At 40.3% G+C, this 12,526-nt stretch overlaps 1 protein-coding gene across 1 annotated transcript; it reads right to left on the bottom strand.

Annotated features, from left to right (window-relative positions):
• Nucleotides 1–2,679: 2,679 nt before the first annotated feature.
• LOC115262133 (uncharacterized) lies at nt 2,680–9,685 on the bottom strand. The gene is made up of 2 exons (XM_029864227.2): nt 9,085–9,685; nt 2,680–4,478 (listed from the first exon to the last, which is right to left on the bottom strand). Exons 1-2 carry the CDS (start codon nt 9,102–9,104, stop codon nt 2,939–2,941), a joined length of 1,560 nt encoding a protein of 519 aa, XP_029720087.1. The 5' UTR covers nt 9,105–9,685; the 3' UTR covers nt 2,680–2,938.
• Nucleotides 9,686–12,526: the final 2,841 nt, after the last annotated feature.

Below are 12,526 nucleotides of genomic sequence, written 5' to 3'. Positions count from 1 at the left end.
AATCCGGGAATTACTCCAGCAATTCCTCTAGAATTCTTTCAGGGAATCCTCCTTCCTGGGGAATTTCCCGGAGGAAATTCCTGGAAGAATCTCTGGAGGAATCTCCGAAAGAATTCCTAGAAATAATCTCGGAAAAAGTCCTGGAGAAGTTACTAAAGGAATCACCGGAGCAATTGCTGATGGGAGTCTTAGAAGAATTCCCGGAGAAATTCCTAAAGGGAGCCGTAAAGAAATTCCTAGTGGAATTCCAGGAAAAAATTTGGAAGAATTTCCTGAAGAAATTGCTAGTAGAACTTCTGGAGAAATTCTAGGGAGAATTTTCAAAGACATCCCCGGAGGAATTCCCGGAGAAATTTCCGGTGGAATTCCTGGAGAAAACAAAGGAGGAGTTCCAGAAGAAATTCCCAGATGAATTCCTGAAGAATTTGTCAGAGGATTTTCTGACAAAAAAAGCCACGGAAAACTTCCTGGAGAAATCCAGGATTAAAAAAAACGGAAGTTTTCCTGAAGAAATTCCCGGAGGAATTTCTGGGGGAGCTCCCGGAGCAATTCCTGGAGAGTTTCCCGGACAATTTCTTGAAGAAATTTCCGAAGCAATCCCTGGCGGATTTTCTGAAGAAATTCCTGAAGGAATTCCCGAAGGAATTCCCGGAGATATTCCTGGAGGAACTCCTAGAGAAATTCTCGGAGGAATCCAGCCTACAGAAATTCTTGAGGGAATTCCTGAGGAAAATCCCGGAGCAATTCATGGAGTAATTCCTGGAGGAACTCATGGAGGTATTCTTGGGGAAATTCTTGGAGGAAATCTGGAGGAATTTCGGGAGAAGTCCTGGAAGAATTCCTGGAGAAAATCCCAGAAGAATTCCTGGGGAAACTACCGAAGGAATTCCTGAAGGAATCTCCGCAGGCATTCCTGATGGGGGTCCAGGAAAAAATTGCGGAAGAATTCCCGGAGCCATTTCCAGAGGAATTCCCAGAGAAATTCCCGGAGGAATTTCTGGATAAATTCCCGGTAGAATTCCTTAAGGAATCCCTGAAGGAGCTCCTGGAAATTCCTGAAGGAGTCCCGTAGAAATTCCTGGAGGATTTCCTGGAGAATTTCCCGGAGGAACTTCTGGAGGATTTCCTAGAGGAATTTTTGGAACATTTCCTGAAGGAATTCCTGGAGGAAGTTCTTGAGGAATCCCCAGTGGAATTCATGGAGAAATTCTCGGTGGAATTCCCGGAGAAATTCCTGGAAAATTTCCCCCAAGATTTCCTGTAGAAATTCCCGAAAGAAATAACAGAGCAATCTTGTGGGGTGACAAAATTTGTCTGCAGGGGGTCATAGCGAATAACCTAGCGAATAAATCACGAATCAAATACTCAACTATCAGACAGTTTTTAGCTTGCTGAAGAACTTTGTTGAAGACGGCATCATTCTATCTTATCAGGATTCTGAGATATAGAAGTTTGAACATTTTTTACCCTGGCGCCACCTAGCGGACGATTCTCGAACCAACGCCATTGCCAGATAGCTCTTAGCCTGTTGAACAACTTTGCTGAAAACGGCATGCTTCTACCTCATTAGGGTATCGAGATATACGAATTTTAATATTTCAGGCACAAGGCGCCACCTAGCGGATAAATCCCAAACCAAAGACTTTACTATCAGATAGTTCTGATCTTGTTGAAGAACTTTGCTGAAGACAGCATCATTCTATCTTATCAGGATTCTGAGATATGAGGGTTTGAACATTTATGACACTAGCGCCGCCTAACGTCTGAATTGCGAACCAAAGTCACCGTTGCCAGTTAGTTCTTAACCTGCTGAACAAATTCGCCGAAGACACTATACTTCTATCTCATCGGGATCTTGAGATATACGTTGCGCAAAGTATGTGGCCGATTTTGGTACCCCAAGACAATCCGGAATAACTCCGGAACCATGTGGACCAGGCACCCATGTCACCGGCATCATAAACTAGAAGAGTTTTTCGGGAAATTGTGAAAATTTCATCAAAATCCATCGAAAAACAAAAAAGTTATGACCATTTTTGTGCTTTTCCGAAGGTGAAAAATGTGCGTTGGCTGGATGAAGGTTAATCACCGTTAACGAGTATATCTCTTTATTGTTGATATTTCTCGGTGAACGAATAAAACAAATTTTTTTTTTGCGTGACGTTTCGGCCTAATCACATTTCGGCCATCTTCAGACGCCTAAAAGTTTATTACAAAAAACACGAAATTAAAACATAAACATAACACAATTTTTCATTTTACATTTTTTCACCCCACAACTCACAATTTGATCGCCGCAGCTGATGCTACCTCCTATCCAGCTGGGAGATCACGTACCACTGTCTAGTAGGGTACTTTGCGGTTGTGGTGCGCGTCCTCTCTCGTTTCCTCTTCGTCGTCTATCGTTGTTCGTCACTTGTAGGATGCGTCGGTGCTTCTCTCTTTGTTTTCGACAACATAGCGGTGGGGCGAGGGAGAAAACAACCCAACTTTGAGTTAAAACTTTAAGCAGTTTAGCCAAATTTGAGTTTTTAAAACTTATTCTTTGGGTTATAATATTTTTCCGTGTAGCACCGTTCGGCACCAGTTGTGTTTTACGTCGGCTGGGTCTAGGAGCTAAGTCTTAAAAATTCCGACACCCCAGGGAGACAGCCACCACACCTGAGGACCCTACATATCGAAAGTTCGGAGTTTCACTACCGGGACTTCTTTTTAAAAAAAGGTCTACACCTCTTTACTGCTAACTAAAGACTAACTTTATTGGCCCTAGCTAAGTTACACCTAACCGATGAACGTACGCCGGTAGCTGCTGCATCAGCACCTCATGCGATGGGCACCACGTCCGACCCATCGACCTATCGATCGCTGTTACCATGATGATTTCTGCTGACTCTGCCAACTGCCGTGTGGAATGTCGAACTCTTGGTTGGCAACGTCGTTAACTTGCCCGGCCCAAGTGATGAGGCTCCGTCCGAATTACATCTTCCAAATTCGTGTGTTGGAAGCCAACTTTCATGTCCGTAGTGATAGGTACTTCCCTAGATGGTTGGGTAAACTGGATCTTCATAGCTTTCCTGTGGGCGAGAATACTAAAAAATATGGCTAAGCCGATTACGGTAGGGGTGAACGAGAATGTTCCGAAGATTGACCAAGGGGTCCATTGGATGCTGTTGTTCTCCAGACGTATTTGCTCCAAATCTCTCCTTGTTTCCGTTTGTAGGAGGTTTAGATGTTCCAAACTCAGATTAAATATTTGCTTGCCTTTGGTTATTGCAAGACCATCCAGTGATAAATGAATTGGTTTTCCTGTTAAGTGTTGGATAATGTTGCTGACCATGATGCTACTCACGTTGACCGTACAGTTGTCGTAAGATATCAGGTAGGCTCCCGATAGATTCCTTTCTGACAATCCACAGTTAGATTTTATGGTGAGGTTTCGTACTGTATTGATCAGCAGATGTTGATCGTCTATGGTGACGACTTCTTCGGATGTTGGATTCATGGTGTAGTTACAGGTGGCTGGCTGCCCTTGTAGGAGATTTGGTATACATGTAGACGTTTCCAGTCTTACCTCACTGAGCTTGAATATATTCGACTTTAGGGAGTTGGCGATGAGCGTTTCGTTGTTATGAACCAAAAAATTCCTGTTCGGTAAATGGAGTTGTTGATTATTGTGGGTGATGGGGTGTATGTGAATCTTCTGATAAATTTTGCTGTCGAGCTTCGGTAGTTTAATTAGAAGCGCGATTTCTTTTTGATTGGTGGCGATGGATGTAGATGCGTAGGAGATGGCCTCTGCTGCGGTGACTACGATGATCTTTTCCCTAGCTAAGTCATGAATAAATGTAGTGATTTCGTTATCGCTAAGTATAATAGTATTCAAAATTCCTATCTTTGCTAATGTAATCGTTTCTAAGATATGTTCGAGTTTTTGGGACAGAACTTTAAGGTTTTCTAAAATTGATATAGCATTAAACTCTGTTGTTTTTGAATTGAAAAGTTGTATCGCTTCTTTGGTTTTGAAGGCTACTTCTTTTAGTTGGAGAGTGATTTCTCTATTGATCTTTACCTGTTGATTATTATTTGAGATTAGATTATTGATGGAGGAATTAATCACTTTTAAATCCTCAGCATCTGGTGTCCCGGCTATATACTTCCAAATCGTACCTACCCGATCCCAGCGCTTTTGTCTCCTGATGGGGGAAAGTCTCTGAAGGAGCAAGTGGATAGTTTTGAACTGTTGAGATATGATTGGTGAAAACAGATTTGGTGAGAGATTTTCAAACTGATTACTTAATATATCCACATAGATTCTAATTGAAGTTAGGTTGAAATGGTGTAAATAGTAATATGAACCGTTTTGGATCCTTGCTGGCCCGTGGTCGAGGGCGATTAGCGACTGGTTGTTTATTTGTCGTATGTCTATCGTCTGAGTTGCGGTTGGTTGACATGTCCAAAGTATCCAAAGGATAGAAGATCTAGAGAGGAAGATATTATTATTTTATTTGTCGTATTTTTAGGTCGTCTTTGTGAATTCGTCTTCCGTCCTTTGTCAAAACAGTGCTTCGGTTAACTCTATCTATTGTCACTTTTTTATAGCGAGGCTTATGTTTTACCCTTTGGCGTGTTTTTTCATAAACTTCTTGGTTCTCTTTGAAGGGTTTACCTTTCCTATGTTTGTTGTGGAATTTTAAATCAATTTTTTGTTTTTCGATTAAATTTTTATAAACTGATTCGACGATCTCGGGGCTTCGGGCAGATGGCAAAATAATTTCCTGCGGTGTGTGTTTTGTCGCACTATGGATTGTGTTGTTGTATTTGTTTACTGACAGTATCAGCAAGTCATGTAAAGTCATCGTTGGATTTTCAGCTTTGGTAATCCTATAAATTTCTAGAATCGTAGAGTGGAACCGTTCCACTATTCCATTCATTTCACTACGACCAGTGGCCGTAATGTATGTTTCAATATTATTTTGATTATAGAAATTTAGTAGTTCACCGGTGGCGAAAGATTTTTCACCGTCCATTACTAGTATGTCAGGAGTTTTGTATTTTGTCAGTAGGTCTTTTATTGCTGGTATCAAATCGACAGCGGCTCTGGAAGCTACTGGCCTGATTTGGGCGAATTTTGAAAATTTGTCAATATATGTCAAGAAGGTCTCATTTTCTAAAAATAGAATGTCGATATGGGAGATTTCAAACGGCGATTTCGGAATAGGGGTTTCTTGGATTGGATGCTTGGATGGATTCCGTTCATACTTGTTCTCATGGCAAATTTTACAGTTTGCCGTAAAATCGCGTACCTTTTGAGAAAGTTTTGGAAAATAAAACTTCCTCAAAAGTTGTTGCTTGTTCTCTTCAGCACCTCGATGTGCGCGATAATGTTCTTTATAGACGATATTCCATTGCTCGTCTTCCTCTCGGATATCCTGAAGTTGACCTTGCGTAAAACGAATTTTTAACATCTTTTTATCTCCAAAGTGTTTCTTATACACTTCTTGTAATTTTCCCATTATTTCTTCAGATGTTAAAAGTCCGTTCAGTCTACTCAAGTCGAAGTGGTTTTTTAGTACCTGTAATAGGGAGTTTTCGTTAATTTCGCTGATAGTAACATTGATTCTAGTGTAATTTTCAAATGGGTGTTCGGTCGTTATTTTGTCTGGACCGTGCTTTAAAATTACTTGATGCCTAAACACGTTTATTGGTGCTTCTGTTGATTTTATATAAAAATGGTCGCTATTATCCGCTGAGTGTTGTGTAGCGGTCATTGAACAGACTATCCGGCTGAGGGCATCCGCAACTACGTTGCTTTTGCCGGGTTTATATTCAATAGTATGGTCGTGCTCTTCAAGATACGCTTTCCAGCGTTTCAGCTTCGCATTGGTATTCTTTGCAGAAAGAGAAAACGTTAGGGGTTGGTGATCAGTAAGAATTTTGACTTTTGAGCCGTATAAATAATTTCTAAATGTTTGCAATGCCCAATAAATAGCTAACATTTCTTTCTCTGGTACAGAGAACCCTTCTTCTGACCTCGAAAGAGTTCTTGAAGCAAAGTGAATAGGTTTATCTTTACCTGTTTCGCCTTGCGACAAGACAGCTCCGATGGCATAGTCGGATGCGTCTGTCGTGAGTATGAATACTTTGCTATAATCGGGGTAGATTAAAATATCTGATGAAGATAAGATACTTCTCATTTTCTGGAAGCAAGATTTTTCTGACTCGTTTAATTTCACCTTTTTGTTCGATGTGCATGCCTCCCCTCTCAGAAGGTTTGTAAGGGGTTTTGCAATTTTTGCAAAGTCCTTTACGAACCGTCTGTAATAGCCCATCATTCCCAGAAATGATCTAAGCTCTTTGATAGTTGAAGGTTCTGGGTAATTTTCAATCGCCTCGATTTTTTTAATGTTCGGTTTAATACCGCTGGAAGTGATTATGTAGCCAAGAAATTCGATTTCGTTATGAAGGAATTCTGACTTATCCAACTGAATTTTCAAATTGGCATCGTTCAACGCCTTTAAAATTATTTCGAGGTTTTTAAGTACCTCTTCGAGTGTCTTTCCGAAAATAATTACGTCGTCAATATAGACGTAACATATTTTGCCAATATGTTCCCTCAATACGTCATCGATTGCTCGTTGGAAAATTGCGGGAGCATTTTTAAGGCCAAACGGCATACGGGTGAACTCGTATTTGCCGTTGTTGATTGAGAATGCGGTTTTCTCGATGTCACTCTCTTTCATTTTTATCTGGTGAAAACCAGAGGCTAAGTCGAGGGTGATAAAATACTGTTGACCTTTTAATTGGTCAATGACATAATTTATTTCAGGCATTGGATACCTGTCTGAAGTAGTTTTTTCGTTTAATTTACGGTAGTCCACTACCATTCGAAATTTTTTTTCTCCGGAGGCGTCGGATTTTTTGGGAACGATCCACACTGGAGACGTCCATGCGGATCGTGATGGTCTTATAATTCCATCTTGCAGAAGCTTATCAACCTGTTTATTCACCTCTGCAGCATATGCAGCAGGATATGGATATACTTTTTGGTGAATAGGTATTTCATCTATGGTATTAATAGCACATTCAACGACAGTGCTACATGTCAATTTTGCGTCGGGTTTATGAAACACTTCCTCGTACCGGTTCAACACCCTTAACAGCTGTGTTTTCTCGTCTGGTGAAAGATGAGACGTTCGGTATGCATGCTCGGTCGGATTTGCTTGGCAAGCCGTTTGAGCTTCATGAGGTGTGCTTTGTTCAGCAGTGTTACTTGATGCATTCGTAACTGTTTGCTGGGGGGAATATTTTAGAAGTGGGACGCATAAAAATTCATTTTCTTTGTGTAACTGCAATGTGTTGTTTTGCAGGTCGATTTTTGCATTAAGTGCGTTTAGCACGCCGGTTCCAATAATTCCATGAAAGAATGGATGGAAGTCATGTAGTAAAAATTGGGCGTAATGATTTATTTTTGGTTGAAAAAAGTTTACATCGATTGCTTTTTTAGCCTTGAACCTTCCGTTGGCACAACTTATGTTGTTAGCTTCGAAATAATATGGTTTTCGGAGTGAATAATTGTTGGCTAGCATGGGGTGTATTAAATTGATATTGGCACCAGTGTCGATCAAAAATGGAAATTCACCGATACTGGTTTTCAAATTGATGTATGGCATCGTTGGTATTACCAACTCGGGTGCCATTCTAAAAAATTAGTTTCTTGAGCATTGTTCCTGTCTTGATCGTTGACCTCTATCAATGCAGCTTGCTCGGGTTGGTCATGTGCAGCTTGCTCGGATTGTTCATACGAGCCGTCGTATTGAGTTTCATCCCAATACTGTTCGTACCCATAATCGTAGTCATAATCGGGGTATCCGTAGTATTCGGGGTTTGCATAGGAAGCTTCTAGCGGGTGCGCTTGTCGTTTAAATGCTTGGTGTTGTTGCAGTGACGGTGGGTGAGAACGTTTCAAATTCATTACCGGACGGTTGCCGTAATTTATCATTCGCGTTTGACCACTGGAATCTAATTCCATAGGCTCTGGTTTCGGGGTTCCAAATGGAGTGTTTTGGAATGATCTGAATGGGTTGTTTTGAAATGGCCTAAATGCGTTTTGTGGATTTGGTCTAAACGGGTTAGTTTGTGGAATCGGTTTAGGAGGTAAAGCATAGTTTTGGAAAAAGTTTGGTCTTCTTGGAGGTGGTGGAGGTGGTATGAATGGCCTCGGTTGCATAGACTGTGGTCTTGGGGGTAATTTTGGTGGTTCTCGCGGTTTCGGTGTTGAATGATTACCAAATTCATTTCTAAATGGGGCTGTGCGAATATCCATGTTATGGTACTCAACACAGAAGTTAAAAGCTTGACCTAACGTTCGAGGGTTTGTACTTTTAAGCAAAATACTCAGAGGCTTATCTAGTCCTCTAATGAATGCATCGAGAGTCTTATCTCGAAAGTAGTCTATATGAGCAGCGGCGTTTTCTTTTAATTTTTCGTCCGTTTGTACCTGTGCGATCATAAGAGATAGCAGTTCCGTGACTCGGCTGTAGTAGGTGCTAAGGCTTTCGTCAGGCGTTTTCTTTATGGAGGTTAATTGATAGTCAAGAGTTTTAATATCCCTCTGATCTCTGTAATACAAGACCAGGGTGGTTTTTATATCGGCCCATGAGGACGATATGTTATTGGAATTCAAAATATCGGCTGCTTCGCCGTCGATTTTTCTTCTAATCGTTCTTTCTAGGACGTTTAATTGCGTTTGTGTCGCACGACTATCCCGGTATGTTCTAAAAATTGCTTCCACATCTGTGATCCAATCAATAAGTTTGGTTGGGTCACCACTGAATGTTTTAACGTCGCGGACAAAATCCGGAACCCTACCGAGATCAATAAATTGCTGTGTGGTTAAAGCAGGTGGAGGTGGTACCTCCCGAATGTTAGCCTCCGCTTGATTCATGATGTTGGAGAAGTAAAGACCGACTCTTTGTCTTTTTTTCGACACTTTGGAAACACAATATCACTTGTCACTTTAGAACACTAAATTTTCGGAGGGACGATCACTAGTATTTAGTAAAAGTATGTTTTTGTTGTACTCACGAAATTGCCAACACCTTCATTGGACTTTTGGGGATGATTTTCGGGAACCTCTGCTTGTGGAGAGAAACCAGGCAGTCACTTCGGGTTGTCCTGTTTGCTGCGGTGCTACTGGGGGCCCTGATGACGATCGAGCCGGCTGGCTACTGTGTCCTGATCTCTGCTTCGGTTGCTACGGTGGGGCTCGTGGGACCCTTTTGTGATATGTACTTGGCTCCTTCGACCAATCGTGTGGAGTTTGTGATATTCCACTTTTCGAGGATTTTTGCACTAACACTGAATTTACGATTTTTCACCGAGGAACTTATACGATTTCCACTTCAGCAGGTCCCTATTCGGGCGCCAGTTCGGAGTTTCACTACCGGGACTTCTTTTTAAAAAAAGGTCTACACCTCTTTACTGCTAACTAAAGACTAACTTTATTGGCCCTAGCTAAGTTACACCTAACCGATGAACGTACGCCGGTAGCTGCTGCATCAGCACCTCATGCGATGGGCACCACGTCCGACCCATCGACCTATCGATCGCTGTTACCATGATGATTTCTGCTGACTCTGCCAACTGCCGTGTGGAATGTCGAACTCTTGGTTGGCAACGTCGTTAACTCGAACCCATCAACACATGGGCCGGGACCTACGGCTTTACTTACTTTCCAAGGGAAGGCGTGATCACGGATTTTATGTCTCAGAAAATCCCATCGGCGTCGACGGGAATTGAACCCCGACCGACTGCCCAAGCAACACACATGTTATATACAAGTTACGACAGCGCAAGTTTTGGTTGTATAGAAGTTTATTTTACGTTATTTCAACACAATGTTAGAATTACGTAAAATAAACTTCTATACAACCAAAACTTGCGCTGTCTTAACTCTATTATAACATGTGTGTTGCTTGGGTGGGGTGAAAGGCAACCACGCTTACGACTACACTACCGACGCCAACACTATTTCTTCACGAATAAAAAACTCATGAGTGTTTCTGTTTTTGTTTTGCTTCTTACTCACGAAGCAGCCGGGTGCGAATAAACTCACACACTGTTTACTCTCGGAATCGTGAGTAAACCTTGTGGTGGCTTTACACTCGCGAATTGCTTCATGATGAGAGTAATTCCACCACTGCACAGTGGCCGGAAGCCGGACAAAACCTCAAAAAATCGACTTCAATATTTTATTTATCTAATATTTTTCTTCCACTAAGAAAACCCCAAATTTTCAAGTCATTTGGTCATAAATTGAGTCTTGTAGATTTTTTCAAAGTTGAGGTTTTGTGTGGTACTTTACCAGGGATTATTGTCTTTATTTTATGAGCTTTCTTCATGACCTCGTTGTAAAACTTAGGAAGATTTGGATAATGTGACAATATTATTGGTGTTTTTGGCTATGAATGACCATGCCATTTCAGGGTTTGTTTGGAATCCAATCACAAAATTATTATGTTTTCACAACATGCAAAAATATTATCTTTTATGATATTTTCGAGAAAAACTTCGTATTAAAGAGATTCAGTACTTGTTTAGGAAATCAGAAAACAACGCCGCATCCCGGATCTGACGTATAATTTAGTCTAGCTTTTGGCTACATAGGTCACTGTTTGCGCATTTGTCCTATCATGTCACAATGGAGCCGCATGGTTGTGGAGGAAGTGATATTGATTGAAGTTTATATTTAATCTTAACATAATTCAAATTGACATCAGAATACTAACAATTTAATGTAAATCTCATTCTAGTAAGAGACCTTCACTAAGTCAAGTGGTCATAAGGGGAGGGGGAGGGGGTGTTTGAAAACTGGATGGCCGCAGTTCTAACATTTTTTTAAAATTTATTTTATTTTAATTTTTAAATTTTATTTTTTGACAGAAAAACACAAGAAGGTGCGTGCTCCAGTTAAAAAGAGTGAGCTGGAGAGAAGGGCAGTGATGACTAAGAATGATTAAGTCTTTATTCACTTAGACGCTACCTACATCCCGCATTATTAAAGACCACCAAATATAACTAACTCTTTGATCCTTAAAAATAAAGACGAAAAACAATCGTGAAAAAAATGTAACAGTAACTACAAACCATTGCTCATTGGTTTTCTAAAACTGATCGTTTTTTCGATTCCTTTTAATCGTTAGAATTACTTAAAAAGCTTAGAAGCAATCTCTTCAAGACCTTCTATCGTAGTTTCAATATATAGTGACACAAATTCGTCGACACCTGCGCGCTTCTTTTCTACACGCACATCGTTACAGTTTATAGCAGTAGTCATCTATAAAATATGAAATAAATACACTAAACGACGTAAAACACTACGTTAAATATTTTTCTGCGTAAACGTCGCGTAAACCAAGGCAATCTTTAATTATTTTCCTCTTTTTTTTTCAAAAACTTGAAGTTTTATTGAATGTAATTCATGCATTTTCTTAGAAGACATTTCTATTGTGATATAGATTTTGAAAATATTTGCTGGAGCTCTATACTGTTTATCAATAATATTAACGATCTCTTATGATCGTTAATCAACAACTCCCTTCAATATTGCGAATATGTATTTCCAATTCTTTATATAGGTATAGGGTTATTTTGGTTGCTTCGTCAAGTGGTGACAGAGATCAATGTACAATACAACATGTAAAACCTAAACTCGGACGAGCATATATGAAGTGGTTGAAACGAGATTTGTAAAAAGCAGTTCAAATTTTATGCAGTTCACTATATGAGACTATCTGAACCCATTTTAAATCGTTTATTCACCTCCGTGCACCCACCGTAAAACGTCAGAGGGTCTCTGAGAATAGACCACGTCTTTTCAGCCAACATTGTGTGTATCTGAATTGATCCGTTGACAGAAAACATAGGTTATCGAATTTTTCCTATGATTTATGTAGTTTTACAGATTTTGGACCACCCTAACAGCAAAAAATACACAATTTTAGACAATGTCAATGCCAATACATGATATAGGAACCCTCAAATAGAAAGGTTGATCAAAATCTACGTGCAAAAAACGCATCGTGTTAGCTTATTATCGATAACTTTCTACATGCCTCCCATAATCAGCAGATTTCAAAATTTTGAACCACCCTAATATAGTCAAATCAAAATATATCAAAAGTTCCATATCAGAAATAGGTTTAGGGCACCTTAAATCATCATTAACTATGAATTTTAGCCATTTCGGTTAACATTTGGGGTTTTGTCCGACCTTTGTATGGAGGCCCGCCACTGTGCACTGGTGGGGCGTGATCTGGCGAGCGTTGGGCGTGACCGACGTTGGAGAGCTGCAGCTGCAAATCGAGTATTATGGCGGCAAATTGTTGATTCAGTGTTATCATGAATTTGATGTTAAACTAAATAAATGAAATGAAATTTATTAAGACAGTTTGGCCCTAATGAAATATCATTCTCTAAATATATGTACAGTCGGGTCTTCTATTAGACGCTGCCACCCACTTTATGC

The sequence above is a fragment of the Aedes albopictus genome, chromosome 1, assembly GCF_035046485.1.
Source record: "Aedes albopictus strain Foshan chromosome 1, AalbF5, whole genome shotgun sequence".
Classification (NCBI taxonomy): Eukaryota; Metazoa; Arthropoda; class Insecta; order Diptera; family Culicidae; genus Aedes; species Aedes albopictus.
The sequence above is the reverse complement of the archived record's forward strand: the minus strand, read 5'-3'. Positions and strand labels throughout refer to the sequence as shown.